This window comes from Balaenoptera borealis (assembly GCF_965194805.1).
Source record: "Balaenoptera borealis genome assembly, chromosome: 16".
NCBI lineage: Eukaryota > Metazoa > Chordata > Mammalia > Artiodactyla > Balaenopteridae > Balaenoptera > Balaenoptera borealis.
In genome coordinates, this window is record NC_138872.1 from 56347899 (window position 1) to 56366561 (window position 18663).

General features: G+C 42.1%; 1 protein-coding gene across 46 annotated transcripts in view; it reads left to right on the forward strand.

The window, feature by feature from the left end:
- The window catches only part of RBFOX1 (RNA binding fox-1 homolog 1), a 2204510-nt gene that overhangs the window by 1995084 nt on the left and 190763 nt on the right, over window positions 1-18663 (forward strand). For 2 of the 46 annotated variants that reach the window (XM_082362279.1, XM_082362268.1), the window contains exon 1: window positions 4146-17640. The exons of 43 other annotated variants lie outside the window; for them this stretch is intronic. In XM_082362279.1, the coding sequence (XP_082218405.1) occupies window positions 17608-17640 (33 nt within the window). In that variant the 5' untranslated portion in view covers window positions 4146-17607. Of the gene's footprint in view, window positions 1-4145; window positions 17641-18663 lie in introns of those variants that run through there. One more of the 46 variants, XM_082362278.1, reaches the window with a different exon arrangement.

Below are 18663 nucleotides of genomic sequence, written 5' to 3' on the forward strand. Positions count from 1 at the left end.
TTAAATCTGTGTCTCGGCTGTATTTACTGAACATCGCTGCCATGTGGCCAAGGGGCTAGCTTCCGAGTACAGGAGGCTGCAGAACTTCCGTCAGCCATTTGAACAAGAATAAATTGGCAGAAACGTCTGATTTGACTTTTTCTCCCTCTTCAAGGCAGATGCTCTTCTCATTACTGAGAAAAGGATGACACTTTGTCTCTCCAAGAGCTCAGACATTCGAAATAATAGCCGTGCAGTTTCTGATCTTGGATCCGCTAGCCTGGATGGGCTGGGGAGGCTGCAGTGCTCTGCTATCCCAGGCAAGATTAGATTTGCAGAGTGTCTGTTAGAACTCATGGCCACTCCCCGGAGTGGATCAGTCTAGGACTCTGGTTTCACTGTGTGCAGTTAAAATTCTTTTAGCTAGACAGGCTGCCTTCTTAATTGCAAGGGTTGAGTCCAACGGGGAAGGGATGGATAATGGACCCACACTCTCCATTTTTATCTATTATCAATAGGGAGGTATTAGAATCAACTATGATTTTTTTCAACTCCCAGATTAACTCGGGTTAGCAAATTCGACTTTGGGGAAGGAACCGTGAGCTAAAAACCTGTTTGAAACCATGGACTGTACTGATTCACAAGTTCAAATCCGAATCTGGTTGAAGATAGAGTTTGACACCAATTGGTCATGATCTTATAGCCTTGGTAAAATGAGCTTTCCCATGGTCTCAAAGAAAGGAAACCATGGTAAATAAAATAAAATCCCACCTTTATGCCAAGGCAGCTCTGCCTTTTATTCTTGGATTGTTTGGCTCTGACACCAAGGCATCTTTGCTGTCCTAAGAACCCATGGAAACTTAGACCATTTCAGTACCCTTTTTTCTTGCAATGGCCTGAAAAAACCTACTCCCAATCTCTTCATCATCACATTTTGAAAAGTCTAAAAATATACTGCTGAACTGCTTTCATAGACAGTGAAAATAAAATGTATTTGAGGGTTTAAGGATTCAATAAAATGAGTTGAATTACTTTCTACCCCTAGTTTAGAGATCCGTCAACTGGGGATTCTGAGGACACCAAGAAGTGACCCACACTTCCTGTCTCCCCTGCTCCTCATCTGGCTCTTAAATAAAGTGATCAGCCCTCTAACGGTAGCAAGATATTCAGATCATTAGATTTTCTCTGAAACTAGTTCCTAAATCATCTACCACCCCACCGTTGCTTGCCTGGTAATACCACATCCTCTAGCACTCTCTGTGACCATTTGGTTGACTCCAAATCCTTCACTTCTCTTTTGCTACAACTTGTCATCCTGTGTATGGCCTTGATTTGACCTGATATCCTAGTAAGGGATTCTCCTTGGGTTTTACCTTAAGATTCAGTCTGCTCATGGGATATGCCTCCATCATAAGTGGATGCAGCCCTTGAGGTCTGGACCAGACACACTGAACATCAGACAGACTGATGGTGTGGTCTCTCTGATTTTCAGAATTCCTTTGAGAGATCACATTAGTCTTCCTTCTTGATCACCGGGCTGGGGTCAAGTTAAGCTTTTAAATGGTCTCTTTCTTTCTAAGTTTTTTTGCTTATGTAGTATTAAAATGTTTTTGTTGGACTCTTTATTCTTAACAAGTAATTTCATTATTACTATATTTGAGTCTGTGGTCCACTAAGTCCTTGGGCTTTTTCCCCCCCAAAACTGACACATCCTAATAGGTAATAATCTTATAGCCATAGTGTTTATTCCCATTTAAATTTTTATAAGAAATTGGATCGTATTGACTCTTACTTAACAAACATTTCAAGAAGAATTTGAATTTCAGTAATTCGAGTTCAGTAATTTTCTGTCTCATCTTCTATATCTAGTTAATTTTTATTCCATCACTCTTGTATCTCTCTTTTTTATCATCCTGAATATTGATGAATATAGTCTATGCTACTAATTACTAGGCTAAAAACTCTACTCAGTACACTTATTGTACTTTTCTAGCATTGGAACCCTGTGTTTCATGCTTCTATATCATGGAACCAGCTCAATTTTCAGCGTTAAACTTACCATGCCAAAAGGTGGATAAAAGCTCTACAATAAACTGACTACTTAGCATGATTTTGTCTGCATTCTGCATTTGGCACTGATTCCCAACATAATCTAAACAGGCATAAAATTCAGTTCTTTGGGATTCATTCACCAATCAGAATACTGTAAAAGTCATCTGTAAAAAATTCAAGAGGGATGTAGGTTATCAGAGGAGCTAAATGAGAAAAGTCTTTGTGTTTCTGTCCTTGGTGCTGAAAAATGAAAAAAAGGAAAATCTTCAGTCAACTTCTCTGCTTTAGTAAATGTAATGATGTGACGGTTCATAAATGACTGTATAAGAGATCATGCATTTTTCTATAATCATTATTTAGTCTTATTTTCCTAGGACAGTAGATACTGTTGATGCTATGGGAGCTGACTAATGCCTACTCCAGAACTGCTCTGTCCCATGCAACGGTCCCTAGCCACGTGTGGCTATTTACATTGATTAAAATTAAATAAAATTAGAATTCAGTTTTTTATCCACACTACCCACCTTTCTGGTGCTCCACAGCCACATGTGACTGGTGGTTACTGTATTAGGTGGCACAGATATGGAATATTCCCATCATCTTAGAGAGTTTTACTGGACAGTATTTCCCTAGAATATCATCATTGTGGTAGACTTGATAACATCCCCCCAATATATGTACATCCTAATCCTTGGAACCTGTCAGTGCTGTCAGTGGTACTTTGTATGGCAAAAGGGACTTTACAGATGTGATTAGGTGATGGATATCGACCAAGAGGGATTATCCAGCATTATCCCAGTGGGCCCAATGTAGTCACAAGGGTCCCTTTCATAAGAAGGAAGCAGAAGTATCAGAGTCAGAGTTAGAGGAAAAGGCAGTGTGATGGCAGAAGCAGAAATTGGAGTGATGCATTTTGAAGGTGGAGAAAGGGACCACAAGGCAACAAATTCAAGTGGCCACTGGGTACTGAAAAGGATGAGGAGACGGATTTTTCCCCCAGAGCCTGCAGAAAGAACTTGCTGACACCCTGACTTTATGTCAGTGAAACTGATTTCAGACTTCTGACCTCCAGGACTGTAAGAGAGTACAACTGTGTTGTTTTAAGTCACCAAGTTGGTAGTGAGTTGTTACAGAGCAATAGGAAACAGATACAATCATCATCGTCGTCATCATCTCACTAGACTCTTGCATTTCATTTGGATTCTTATAGTTCTGCAGTCTCCTCAAGCAGAGAGTCCAGTCAACCCCTTGGGTATTTGAAGAACCAAGCTCCTAAGCAATGGCTCCTTTTTCATTTGAGATATTCGTGGCGGCTTGGGCATGATTTCTGCTCTGAGAGTGGGGCCTTAGTGCGTCATGAGTCAGCAATGTCAGCAAGGATTGGAGGGGGCTGTAATACTTGAAAGTGAGAAAAGATGATCTCTATAGCCTCGCTTTCCATTTTTTGGACTGGGGCGTTTGTCAGTTCCAATTCTGGTTTTGAGCACTGTGTCCGTATGGGATTGGCAGAGCTGGAAACGTAGGTGACAATCCTACGAAAGGATTTTAGATGAATCAGAATCAAAGCTCAGTCCAAGACTTAGAAGGTACGGTGCAGGGAGAGATCTTCTCTGCCCTTCCTGCCACCAGGGGCTAGTGTGTTATTTCCAAGCCTACTATGGGACCGTGGGTGTGATGAGTCCAACTTGTTCTCTGCTCCCTCAACCTGCTCCTTTCCTCCCAGACTGGGTTGTTGTTTTGTTTTTTTTTTTTTTAATAAATTTAGGTTTTTTTTCTTTTCTTTTTTTTTTAAACTTTGGATTTATTTATTTATTTATTTATTTATTTATGTATGTATGTATGTATGTATGGCTGTGTTGGGTCTTCATTTCTGTGCGAGGGCTTTCTCTAGTTGCGGCAAGCGGGGGCCACTCTTCATCGCGGTGCGCTGGCCTCTCACCATCGCGGCCTCTCTTGTTGTGGAGCACAGGCTCCAGACGCGCAGGCTCAGTAGTTGTGGCTCACGGGCCCAGTTGCTCCGCGGCATGTGAGATCTTCACAGACCAGGGCTCGAGCCCGTGTCCCCTGCATCGGCAGGCAGACTCTCAACCACTGCGCCACCAGGGAAGCCCCCCAGACTGGGTTTTGATGGATTCTTTTTTTCTGGAAAATTTTCCTTCGCTCACTGTACGCTGTCATCCAAGTTATGTCTCTTTTAAATAACAATAACAATAAGAATAGCACATATGCCGTAACTATTATAACAAATACAATTGAACACTTATTTTCAGTATGGTGGTAGGAAATTTATATGCACTGCCTAATTTATTCCATAAATAGCTCCATAAGGATACACTATTAGTACCCCCATTGTAATAGAGAGAAACAAAGCACAGAGAGTTAATGCTACTTCCTCAAGATCAGGCACCTAGTTGAGAGGGAGAAACATGATTCAATGAACTTGGAGGGCATTATGCTATGTGAAATAAGCCAGAAAGAGAAAGACAAATTCTGTATGTTATCACTTACATGTGGAATCTGAAGAATACAACAAACTAGTGAATATAACAAAAAAGAAGCAGACTCACAGATAGAACAAACTGGTGGTTACCAGTTGGGAGGGGGTGAGGGGAAATATAGGGGTGAAAGAGTGGAGGTACAAACTATTGGGTATAAGATAGGCTCAAGGGTATATTGTACAACACGGGGAATATAGTCAATATTTTGTAATAACTATAAATGGAATGTAACATTTAACACTGCATAAACATTTAAAAAAAATTTTTTTTTAAAAGAGGAAGAACCAGGATTTAGACAGCAGGCCTTCTGGCTCCAGAGATGGCTTGCATTTTAGAACTCAGCAAATGATTCCCCTTCCCAGACTTTAAGCTCCTTAATGTCAGGACCCATACTATCTTTTTTATTCTTTTTTCCTGTCCTCTCAAAGAGCCTAGATAATTTCTTGGAAAACCAGCAGAAGCTCATTGAAATTGCTCATTTAAATTTATTTTTGAATTCTCTAGATTATTAATAAGGGTTCCCATACAGAGGGGAGACCAATAAGGAAGACATCCCAGAGAAATCCTATAGAACATGGTGTAGTGGGAAGACACCAGGCTGGATTCTATCCTGGCTCTAGCTCTTATGAGCAGTGTGACTGTGAACAAGTCATTCCTTGACTTGAACCTCAGTCTTCTCATCTATTAAATGGGTATAATAATATATAACTCAAGGTCCTTATGAGGATTTAATGAGCTAATGGGTATAAGTCACTTAGGGTATATAAAGGGCTTTATAAATGGCCATCCTTATTATCATCAACATTATTTCTCTACCACCCACAGCCTGTATTCAAGAGCTTGTCACATTTAAAGTTCATAGTAGGCCTTAGTTTGCTTGAATGTATTTATATTCCAACAGTGTAATCCTCAGTAGAGGTTTTCTTCTTCTAATTTGACCACTTTAGCATTCTCATGAAAAAGACAACAGAACACAAAAACAGTTTCCTTATTTCATGTAATTGCTCCAGATTTCTTTCCTGTGGTGGAGAGGGGGTGTGCTCATTAGAATCCCATTAAAATAAAAAAATTTTAAATCAGTTATTTTGCACTGGACACACGAAAGATTTCAGACATTAAGATTAGAGTCGTTGGTATCCTTACTGATGCAAAGAAATAGCCTTGGCAGTGGGTCCCTGATTCCATCTGCCCTTCTCCATCTCTGCCTCTGCTTTGTCATTTCGCTTGTGGATGACTGCTGTCTCCACCGTTTTCCCTCTCCAGTGCATCAGCTGTTTAGTGGCCAGAATGCTCTTTCTGTAATACAGATCTGACCATGTCGTTCTCATTCCTGGAACTCTTCAATGGCCTCCCATTACTTAAAGGATCAAATCCAAACTACTTTACATGGCATTCCCTGTTCTTTTCTGTATGCCTTCAACCTTATTTCTAGCTCCAATTCCTGCCAAATCCCCACCACACACATACTTCACCTATATAACCTGTTCTGTGTTCTTTTATTCCCAGAAGCTTGTCTCCCTGCTTTTCCCCTGTCTAGGATTTCCACCTAACTTCTCCTTTAAGACTCATCTCGACCATCACATCCTTCAAGAAGCATTTGCTACACCTTCCATCTCTGAATTGGGACGCTTCCTCTCTGGCTCCCATAATAATTTGCACTTAGACTTAGAAAATCCATGAAACTTGCTTTGATCATTGATTTTCCTGCATCTATCTTTATCCATATTTAAAATCTCCATTTGAGCAGAGACTGTTTTCTCATGCCTGAATGTATTTTACATTCATGCAAAAACAAATGCGATTCGGAGGAGACCAGGGGCAAGGCACACTGAATGAAAGTGTCCTTATGCATCTCTCTGTACCTAAAACATAGGCAAGAAATACATCTTGAGTGATTGAATGAATGAATGAAAGCAAGACATCCTACCACATGTCTGTGAGGTTTAAAACAGAACTAGTTCCCTTCTGGTCAAATCCAGTGGATAACCTTGCAGAACAAGATCTAACTCAGCATGTCTGCTGATGCCTTAAGCATCCTGCATACTGGAGCGTGTTCAGGGTTCTTCCCTGACCTCACACACAGCGAATGCCTGAGCTCTGTAGGCTATTTGTAGAGAGTTTATTTCATCTTTGCAGAAAGCTACCCAGTGTAAATATTAGTCAGTTGATTTCACACAGAGTTAAAACAAGCTTTTAAAAGCCTTTTACCTCTCCTGTCCCCAAATAGGTACTTTAGACAGATTCTCAAGGGCCTTGGAAGCTTTGTCAGGTTCGGTAAAGTGAAAGTTATGTTCTGTTCAGAAGCGGCCTTCTGTGAAGGCTGTCTTGGGGTTGATGCTGAAATTGTGCAGAAAGGGTCAGGGAAAGTGAAGGATTTTAACATGACATAGATTGGGTGAGGGTTGGTGTGGGAATCGCGATTCCGTCTTCTGGATTCATCTCAACGAGGCCACTTGTGAAGCTGTTTCCCTTTGGTGCCAAGATGGTAACTTGATATTGTGAAGCAGCAAGGGCTTCAAATTTCAATGGTCTGAGTTCAATCCCAGATCTGCCCATCAGTTAGTCAGTGATAAACATGAATCCAACCCAGTTCTATGAACCTTGAAACAATGATATCACCAGCACGGTCCAGCAGAAATATAATGAGGGCCACAGATACGAGCTACATACGTACTTTTTTTTTCTTTTTTTTTTTTTTGTAATTCTGGTAGCCACATTACACAAAGTAAAAAGAAACAGGTAGATTTAATTTCAACATTTTATTCAACCCAGTATGTCTCAACACATAACCAAAAATGTTTTATTTAATCCAATATCTCCAAAGTGTTATCATTTTCAACCTGGACTCAAAATAAAACTATTAAATAGATATTTTACTTACTTTTCCTTGTACCGTGTCTCTGAAATCCAGTGTGCATTTTGCACCTATGGCACCCCTCATGTCAGACTAACCACATTTCAGCTGCTCAATGACCACACATGGCTAATGGCCACCACATTAGGGCAGCTCGGGGTTGGGGGGAACCACAATGCCTGGACAAATCTCTCAAGTTCTTAAACTTCTCCAACTCGGATTCCAAGATCTGCTTCCCAGAGATCAGATGAGACTGCATGAAAGTCATTATGTGCCCCAACTTCCTTCTCCTGAGTATAAAGAATGGAATAAGAGGACAAGATGTTACATCATTTTTAGCTGGTTTACTTGGTCGTTGTATTTCTCTCACTGAACCTCAAGCTCCATGAGGTAGGGAGTGACATCATTTAACACTGGGTCTCCAGGGACTAGTATTAGTATACTAGTATTAGTACACTAGTACATGACTAGGTGTATTAGTTTCCTAGGGCTCCCATAACAAAGTACCACAAACCGAAAGGCTTCAGCAACAGAAATGTATTGTCTCGGAGTTCTGGAGGCCAGAAGTCCAAGATCAAGGTGTCAGCAGGGTTGGTTCCTTCTGAAGGTTGTGAGGATGGGTCTGTCCCATGCCTGTCTCCTAGCTTCTGGTGGCTTTCTGGCTGTCCTTGGTGTTCCTTGGCTGTACAAGCATCACCTTAATCTCTGCCTTCATCTTCACATGGTGTTCTCCTTGTGTGCCTGTCTATGTTCAAATTTCCCCTTTTTATAAGAACAGTTATATCAGATTAGGGGCCAACCCTACTCCGGGATGACCTCGTGTTAACTAATTACATCTGCAGTGACTCCATTCCCAAGTAAGGTCACATTCTGAGATAGTGGGAGCTAGAACTTCAAAAATTTGATTGGGCGGGGAGGGACACAGTTCCACCTATAACAGAATGTGTTCAATAAACCTAAGTCAGATACATGAGTCAATAATACTTGAATGTAAGGACAACTTTTTATCTACTTCGGGTGGGTTCCAAGAATATTCTGCCCTGTCTGAAGAAGATAGGCAGGTTAAAAATCAAACAAGGAAAACCGGATGTGAAGAGGATGAATGTTGCCGATGGGCAGTTCCATTCTGCAAAAGCACATGCTTCTCAGTTACCATATTTGAAAATATTTAAAGCCGCTCCCCGAAGGTCTTTTGAATGAAACTTACTTAACTTCCGTCAGCCTCAGTTTTCCTAGCTAAAGCTGCCTCAGAGTTGTTTAGATAAATTAACTTCAGTGTCTTAAGTTGTACACAGAGGGATCACACAATTTATTTGGCCAGACTTACATGCTATTGGTATCTGAAATAAAATGTCTCGCCATTAGGCAAATTCTCTCTTATATACAAATAAGGCAAACTTCTTCCATATTTTTGAAACCCGACTCTCCTCCTTGGATCCACCTTGACATTTTGCAAAACTCTTCTTTAAGTCAGCCTAGCCCTGCTTTACTCCAAATTGTGTGATCTTCTCGGCTCAGCTTTCATGCAGGCAGATATCCTTAAAATGTCACACATCCTTAGCTACAGAAAAATAATACTTGTGCACTGATCAAACATATGTGAAAAATTCAAGGTTTTCCAGTCTCCAGTGGTGCTTTGGTTGAGGGCCTTGGGCTCAGAGACCCATGTGTTGGGGCAGGGCCAGTTACTGAACTTGGTTTTTCACTTAGGAAGATGGAGCTCTTTGATTTCAATCTCTCTTGACCTATCTTTTAAAAATAGTAATAACTTCAATACTGGCATTAAGCAATACTGGCTTATGCTAAGTTAGGTTGTATTGAATTTGTAAGGCCAATAAAGTTTTATCTCCTCTTTGTTCTGATGAGAAGTTCAATTGTCATACTGTCCATGTTTATTTCTCTTTTTCTCCACATAAAAGTTTATGAAATGAGGATGGAGGAAATCTAGAAATGCGTCATGCAATTAAGTCTATTGATATAGCTAGACTTGTTGGGTCATATGGGTGGAAAACTTAGGAAGCAGTTTGGTGCAATGGAAATATATGTAGAGTTCAAATCCCAGCTAGAACGTTTATTCACTGTCTGAACTTGGGCATATCACTGAGTTACCTGACCTCAGCTTTCTCTTCTGTTAAATGCGTATAAATGGTACCCATCCTACCTACCTTCCAATGTGGTATGGAGGCTCAAACAGACCATGTTTAAAGTATTCCCAGAAACCTTTACATCCTTTCATTGGCTAAGCTATTGTGATGATGGTGATGGAAAGAGTGATGAGCCTCTGTCCTATTTATTTACCTAAACTGACCACCTGACTCATCTGTTTATTTCTTCTATTTCAAGCATTTGGGTTGCTTCAAGGGAAAATGTAATGTCAAAGGGTGTAGTTTAAATGATCAGATCCCTTTCTTTTCCTTTTTCTCTTTCTTCCCTTGACTAGCTTTATCCTGGCATATACCATCATTGCATTCATTCTTTGATTTACCCAAAACGTTTTTGAGCACCTATTCTGTGCATGCCGTTCAAATACTCCCGGGAACACGGTACTCAATCACACAGACTTGGGTTTCTTCCCTCAAGAGCCTTACAATCCAGTAGCCTCTAGGCCTCTATCTCAGCCCACCCTGTGGCTCTGAAAATAACCTCACCACTTTCTTTTACTTCTTTTTCATTGATTCTGCCACCCTGGGTATGAGCTATTTCCTCCTTCTGCAACATTAAGCTGGCCTTTCCACATATTATTTTGTCAACCTGTTTCATACCATCTGGCTATTTTCTGCTCACCTTTCAACTCTAGGTTTAGACATCAATTCTTCTGGAAAGCCCTCCTTGATAAACCGCAGGGGATAGGCGAGCCCTTTAGCTCCTTATATTTCTCTTCTCCTGGCACATACCCCATCGACTGTACATTCCTGGTCTATAATGTAACTTCTACCAACCTATAGCTACAGACGTTCCTGGGCTACGTGAATCCTCGTCACCACTGTAGCCCCTGAGTCTAGCACAGGACCTGCCACCCAGAAGATGCCCAATATTTTACTGCTGGAACAATGGCATGAATATCAAGTTCTTGCCTATTTGAATAGTTCATTGCCCTTGCTTTCTGGCAGTCTCTCCTAATTTCATTTCTTCCAAGTCCAAGTATAATTCATTTTGTGACAGCCTTTTTTTTTCTAGTTGGCAAACTATTAGAGGCTAAAACTTATGCAATGCACAATGAAAGACAAGGTCATATTTTATCATCTTTGCCTGTTGCCGTAACCAGATTAGACATCTTTCTACAAGTGAGGTGAATGCAAGCCAACAGATATTTATCATGTCAAACACCTGATTACAAAAAAGAGGGAAATGTTAAAGATGAATATGGCAAGTCCCTGCCTTTAAGGAGTTTACAACCTTGTGAGAGGCTGATAGTAGGGAAATTGGATAATTGAAAACCCAGTCAAAGGTTTGGTTCTGGAAATTCATCATAAACTATGTGGCGGTGGTACCTAGTTTCTGTATATTAACAGTGTCATGTGTCATGTCTCTTCAAGGTCATGGGTTATCTCAGCTGTGTTTAGGGTCCACCTTTGAGAAGGGACCAGAGAAAGGGAAGAAATGTTGATTCACATCCCTGGGATATAAACTTTCTGATGGGTAGGAAATTCAGTTTTCATAATGGGATGTGAGTGCAAATGATTCTGAATCCATTCATGTACAAGACAATGGTATCTACTTCTTGCATTGATTTGCATCTAGAATGTTTACTTTTCCCTTCACTAGAGCATTTCACTTTCTGTGACACCATTCCAATGAAGAGAGTATGTGATTCTCTTTCTAGGAGTGTGATTTAATGCTCCCAATTTCCCAAATCTAGAGGCAGACCCTTGGTGATGCTCTTGGTGGGATGCTGTATTTAGCAACGTCCACAGTGGAGCTGGTACCTCTCTGAGCTACTTGGTGCTGGCTGTATGTACAGCGACTTCCTCTCTTACAAAAAAAAAGTTGCCTTACTCCAAATCTATTAATTTCCTATTTTAGAAGCAGGCAGAGAATCCCCTGGATAGCTATGATGGAGTAAGTAACACAGTGATATTATCCCAAGTCGTATCTGCAGGGTAACTGTAAGCAAGCTATTTAAGGGAACACAAGCCATTCTTTTCCTTTTGTGGATTTGGCTAAATGCAGTAATATTAGCAGTGGTGCAAGTCTTTGAAATTCATCTTGAATATAAATTTGACACTGATGTTACCCTGGTGGTAGTGGTAAGAACTTTGTGTCCCCTTCTCTCTTTAGAAAAGAGCTGGCTGTGAAAGGAGATAGATTGTGAGGGTGAAAGGCCTGCTCAGGATTGAAGGTTTCCTCCATACCCAGGAGATGAAGGATCTTTATTGAATGATGATTTTACAATGCGTTATCTGTTCCTTCCCTTATGCAAAGGGTTTTTGCTAATATATATTTGCTTGGTTCAATTGTCAATTAGTTGATCTGCCCTTCTGTCTCCACCAGTATATTTGGGACAGTGGTGGGAAGCTCCAGCTGTCACTCAGGGGTAGATGGCAATGGCAATGAGGTGATGGTGTTGATGGCAAAAAATGACAGCTGAACTTTTGCTGCCCTAACTTCCCCTTGTGCTTGCAGCCATGTAGAGTACTGGTCCGACAATGTCAATTTCCTGGTTTTGACAGTTTCCTATAGTTATGTGAGAGGTTACCATTGGGAGAAACTGGATGAAGGAGAGAGCAACTTTCTTGAATTTGTTTCCCAACTTCTTACTTTGGAGTCAGAATTGGATTGGTCCAAATATGAGTGTCAGCATGCACTATTGGGGTGGACCCAGATTATTTGCTTAGGGTTTCAAAGCTGCCCATTTATAAAATGAAGATAATGATTGTGTCCCCATCCTGAGGCTGCAGGGTGCATTGAAGGAGTTACATTTATACAAAATTTAGGGCAATGGAAAGCATATGTTGAGAGCCGTTCTAATTATATTCTTGTTGTTATTAATAATGTTATAATCACCATCATCGTCATTAGCACTGGTAACCCACTTAGGTTCTGCATCTTGGGATGGCAAGAACAAGATCTCATGCCTTTTTGGTAACCTCCAACTTTGGCTAGGATACTTCAGAAAATATTTTGTGATTGAATTGTTCTACCATAACCCTTACAGATATCACCCCTCATCTTAGCCAACAAAGAGGTCAGTCATAGCATCCTTGAAAGGACTTCAGCTTTGGAGAAAGACATGGATTTGAGGTCTGCATCTGCCACTTACTAGCTTCCAGACTTTTTGCTTCTGTATCTGTGAAATGGGTGTGATAAAAATAAGGTTAGTAAAAATATAGTTCCTCTAGAGATGAAGTTAGATAATGTATATCAAGTGACTACCATTGTCTAATGCTTAGAATGAACTCAATGAATAACAGCTGCTCTGGCTGCTACTTTTTATTAATAATGGACAATAATAAGGCATTTACAGCTATTTCACAGACAGAGAGGTGAAGCCCTACGCTGCTTGGCTTTCCAACAAGAAATCGTTCAGTACGATGTTGGGGTATTTCAACGGGGAAATTTTTTTCAACAGTGCAGAGCAACATTTGATGGTTTGACCTTGTTTCTCAGTGCCCTGAGGTGCTGGGTGAGCCAGAGCATGTCTTGGTCCTAGTAGGGATAAAGGGACTAGCTTGGGAATTTTTCATGCCACAAAACATTTTGAATATGTACATGTGCGTGTTAGTCTTTGAAATGCTCAAAGCAACAACTGTGAGAAAAACAGCAGAGGTTCCTACCCTCATGAAGTTTACAGTCTAGTTGGAGACAGACCTCAAAATATATGTAATATAAAAATATACGGGGACTTCCCTGGTGGCGCAGTGGTTAAGAATCCGCCTGCCAGTGCAGGGGACACGGGTTTGAGCCCTGGTCCGGGAAGATCCCACATGCCGCGGAGCAACTAATAAGCCTGTGCGCCCCAACTACTGAGCCTGCGCTCTAGAGCCCGTGAGCCACAACTACTGAGCCCTCGTGCCACAACTACTGAAGCCCGCGTGCCTAGAGCCCGTGCTCTGCAGCAAGAGAATCCACGACAATGAGAAGCCCACACGCCGCAATGAAGAGTAGCCCCCGCTCGCCGCAACTAGAGAAACCCCGTGCGCAGCAACGAAGACCCAACGCAGCCCCAAAATAATAATAATAAATAAATAAATAGATAAATAAAAATAAAGTTCCCTTTAAAAAAATATACGTAATGTCAAAATCAAAATGTATATCATGTCAGACTTTGACAAGGATTTTAAAGGACAAGTCAGGGCCCTCTGAGACCCTGGGGCTGCAGTGAGCAAGTAAGAAAACCCACGTTCTTAAGTGCCTGGTGCTGTTGGCTGGGAACTTCACTTGCTCCAGAGACTGCCATTTTTTTTGAGATAAGCGCGTTTCTCTTTGGAAATATCACCTCCTAAGAAACCATATCAAGGCTACTGACTAGCCCAGTGCCATAAATATTTGATTGTCACTAAGTTTTAAGGAGTTGAGAAAAACAACCTCTACTGCCTTCTGTGGCTCCAAATGGAAAGTCAGGATGGAACATTTTGCAAACATGACCCCTCATCATTGCAAGCCTGCCGCCTACTCGGCTGGTTTGTATATCTGGGGCTGGTGTTTGTCAGCCGCGGCAAGATGGCTCCTGGCCTCTCTCTTCTCTGCTTCCCCGTTGAGGCCGGGAAAGTGAAATGAAACAAATTGCTTTCACTTGAATCTGTGACATGGATTCCTATTATCTTTGTCGTCTGTTTGTTTTTTGTGAATTATGGCCTCAGAGCAATTTCAGAGTTCTCTGTCCAAGAGATGGTTTTTTTTGTAAGCCAGTGTAGTTAGGAAACCAAGGTTTGTATGTTGACCTAATTGAGGTCAGATTTGAACCCATCTCCAACTGTTTAAGGATGTCTGGTGGATTTGGGTAACTAGCACTTACTCGTTGTGTGAGTAGGAGGAAGTAACCCCACCTCCCTTTTCGTGACAGTATGTACCACATTGGGTTCTTACTAAATAAAATAATTATAAATAAACAATCAGTGCTGCTCTGGTGAACTTTGTATCCTCGGTGCTTAGAGCAATGACTAGTACATAGTTAGTGCTCAAGAAAAGTGTCCTTATCATCATCACCATCATCTTCACCACCATCATCATCTCCATCCTCCACCTTATCATCATCATCATCATCGTCATCATCATCATCATCATCATCTCCATCTTCATCTTAGTACAGATTCAGTGGCAGGAATTCTTCAATAAGACCAAATCAGGTTCAAGTTCTGGTTCTGCCACTTACCTAATTTACTAACTCCCATACTGGGAAATATTTCTTCACGTGTTTGGAGCCTCAATTTTCTTACCTTTAAAAGAGACCATAATATCTATCTCTTGGGGGTGGTTGTAGGGATTAAAGTGCCTGGCACACAGTAGAATCCAACACACCTCCCCATGTGTTCTCCAGAGGAAGCACTTTGCTGGACCACAAGGGAAACCAATTTCATCCCCACAATGGGGCATATATGCTTACAGGGCCTTCTAGATTATAAAACACATTCCTGTAGATTTTATCCCTAGAGCATCACAAGAGCCTCATCGGGAAGAAGAATATATATTATGCTTTATATTAATCAATGAGGAAACGGGGTACATGGAGGTGGAATGACTTTCCAATAGTTCCACCATTATGCTCCTGGCTTTTCAACACTTGTCTCAGATTCCATAGTCACAGCACCAATAAAAGGTTAGAAGGTAACAAACAGGGAAATTACCCAGCATAGTGTTTTTTATTTCATTTATTTTACTGCAATCCATAAAAGATTTTATGTCACAACCCAATTCACCCACATAAAAGTTTCATGAAACAGTTCCTTACTCTTTTCTATTCTTTTCCAGTGTGGTATAGTTTATTTCATTTAAAGAATGTTGGTGTGATAACCCCTACATGGACTCTACACCCCAAGGGTTCACACCTACAGTTTGAAAAACACATAACATTTCCCCCCCAGATGGTGTATCGAGATAATCTGGGGCACCTTTACACAGTGCCCAAGCCTGGATCCCACCCTTGGAGATTTTAAGCCGGTGGGTCTGGGGTGGAGTCCTAGCATCTGGCTCTGTAAGAACTCCCCAAATGACCTGATGGTCCACAGGCTAAGGAACAGTGTCCTGTTACATCACTCTGATTGTTTCCACCTGAAACACTCTTCTCTATTGGGTGTTTTGACTTTTTTTTTTTTTTTTTTTTTTTGCATTTTCTCTATCACTTCCCAGAACATCCTTCACCAGGGACTCTGTCTGTCTTGGTCTCATCCCTTTTGCTTTCGAGGAGAAAGTAAGACCCCCTATACCTTGGTTGAAGGACAGAAGTTTAGCTTTTCAGTTATCAGTAGGACAAGGAGCTCAGGGCTCACGGGAAGGACTGCTGAGTCCATGTATTGGGCAGGAGGCCTGTGAGGAAGGGGCTCTGGTCCTCTGACCATGTGGCTCTGAGAGGGGAGCTGACACATCCCTTTAAGGAACCTGAAAAGGCTGCTTCATTTAATCCTGCATTAGAGGCATCCCCGGAGTGTGACTGGAAATGGAAATGGAAGGATGGCACAGATACTGTTTATCCAGATTTTCTTTCGAACCCTGGGGAGCTGGGAATTTAAAACAAACAAACAGATCACCCAGGGGCTCCCTGAACTAGTACCACTGACAGATCAGCAGGAACGTGGAATTCTTCCGGGCAGCGTCCTCTAGCCTCACCTCCTCCTCTGTTATACAATTTAATTACAAGTTTAATCACTTCAGAGACCCCATCCATTCCCTCCAGGGTAGTGAGATGTCTCCTTTCCAAGCAGGCATCTCGGCGATAAGCAGCTGTCCACGGGAATGGTGGATGGGACTCTTGAAACCTTTCCTTCGATGAGCCAGAAAGACATGACTAAATAAAACCTGAAATTGTGTTGACATTTCACTGTGGTTGTTGTAGTTTTAATAATAAAGGAGGAGCAAAGTATTTGTAGCTTTAAATGAAGAGGCAGCATTTGGCATTGAAATCACTGGGGATTTTTTGTACGAGGTTTTATTTTTGCTTATTGGGAGAGGAAAAAAACAACGAGCTAGGAAGAGACAGAAGTTCAAGACAAGGGAAAAGCAAGACGGCTCTGCTTTTCCTTCATGGCCTTGATCACCACTGGGGCTCTGTGGTCAACTGCGGGTTCCTTTCTTGAAAGCTTGCTGCTCCTCTTGCCTGTTTGGTCCTTAGGGACAAAGATGGCTTTGGGTTTCGCTCACCACGTTATTGCGTGTGATGAACGAATCTGTTTCTATAGCGCATCCTATGAGGCAGGGTGCCGTGTGTGTTTGCTTTCCTGTGATTTGATTTTTTTAACATGATCTTCTCACAATTACCCTGTGAGGTCACTCATCACGCTCCCCATTAAACAGAAGCAAAAAACTGGAGCCCAGGGCATTGCAACAACTTGTCTGAGATCACACAGCGAGTCTGCCAAACAGCTAGGCCTCCAGATCTTCCAAACACTGGCCCATGACTATTTTGAGATCAATTTACAATTAACCACTCAGCTTTGTTGTAAATTTATCCGCAATGTTCTCACGGTATTTTTTTTTTTTTTTTTTTTAATTTACCCATCACCGTCTCTCTTATCTCTTTGAGCTCTGTCTTCATCCCTCTTCTGTCTCCTCCCCTGCTCCCCCCGGCATCCCACGCCCCCCCCACCTTGAAAATATTTTAAAAAAATAGGATAGTCGCAAGCTTCGCAGTGGATTCCCTAACTTTGCATACCATATATTTAGTTTAGTAATGAAAAATTCCAGCTGCAGGCAGTAGCAGAGGATAGCATTTCTAATGTTTTTTAAACAGCTATTAATGTAGTCGAGTGCTGTGTGGGTTTTTTTTTTTTTTTCCCGTTCCTCTTCTATGTAATCATCTGCTCAGTGTATACTCTGAAACTGAGAGCAAGGGCCAGAGGAGGGGCAAGCTGTGATTGATGGGCCAGGCTCGAGGAAGGAGTCCCGTGTGGGGCTGGTTTGGGGAGCAGTCAGTTGTTGACGGGGAGGTCAGCCAGGCAGCCTCGGCGCGCCCCTCCCACACCCCCCCCCCCGTCCGTCCCCACGTTGCACAGCGCACACACGCTGGCTCGTAATCGAGGCTCGCGTCAGGCAGATGATTTGCGGTGTGACACTAGAGCAGCTGCTAAGTTTATGGAGGAGAAAGGAAGCAGGATGGTACAGCAGGTATTCTTCCCCCGTTTTCTGTTTTACTCGAAATTGTGATTTGAACGAAGCGGAAGCCTCTCCTTGTATTAAGTCTCTGTTACTCTCTCCGTGATGTGGATTCTGCTCCTCGAATCATGCCGGGGGGGGGGGGCGCGGGGGGGGGAAAGGCTTTTCAGCCCAGTGTGTGTGTGTGTGTGTGTGTGTGTGTGTGTGCGCGCGCGCGCGCGCGGGCTTTTCTGCTTGATGGGTGGAACTGAGCCGGTCTTAGAACCAGCAGGTTAATGATGTAATTTTGCATTTTCCTTCTTGGTTTCCATGCCCCCGGGGGCATGATGCAGTTTCGTTCTTTTCGGTCCAGCACTGGAGGCTTTCTCTGAATATGCAGTTCTTCAAGAAATATGCAATTTCTTGCCAGAGAAGTAGAACAGACCAGGCTAAGAAACTAAAGTAAACCAAACTGTCAGCAAGACGGAAAACTGCAGGCAACGGAGAATGAATAGTTTCCTCCTGCAAATCCAAGTTGGTGGGGGGTCCCATGGCAGGAGAGGCTGCTTTCCTAGGCGGTGCAGACAGACGTAATCAGCTGGTTTATGAGGATTGAATCATTCCTGTGCCTTTCTTCATTATAGGGGCTGTGTTTAGGCCAGAAGAAGTTTGGGGCAGGGGTGACAAGGAGTGGACTGGGGACAAATAAATTCCGGAAGCAAAAGGAGAAAGGATGCTCCAGAAGTTTGACAGTTAGAGCTGGGAAAACATACACACACACACACACACACACACACACACACACACACACACACACACACACACACACACATAGAAGAGAAAGAAAAATACTTAAAGTCCACCTTGGCAGGCACTTTTCCCCCTCGGTGAAAGTCAGACAGTTACGGTGAAAAGAATAAATCCATTTCATGTTCTGCCACGTAAAGACTATTTTCTGCAATTGAAATGTGGTTTGCATTAGAGTCTGAGCCAAAATATTTTGCCAAGTCTGATGGGCTGCCTCTCTTGGTTCGGTTTTTAGTTTCCCAAAACTAC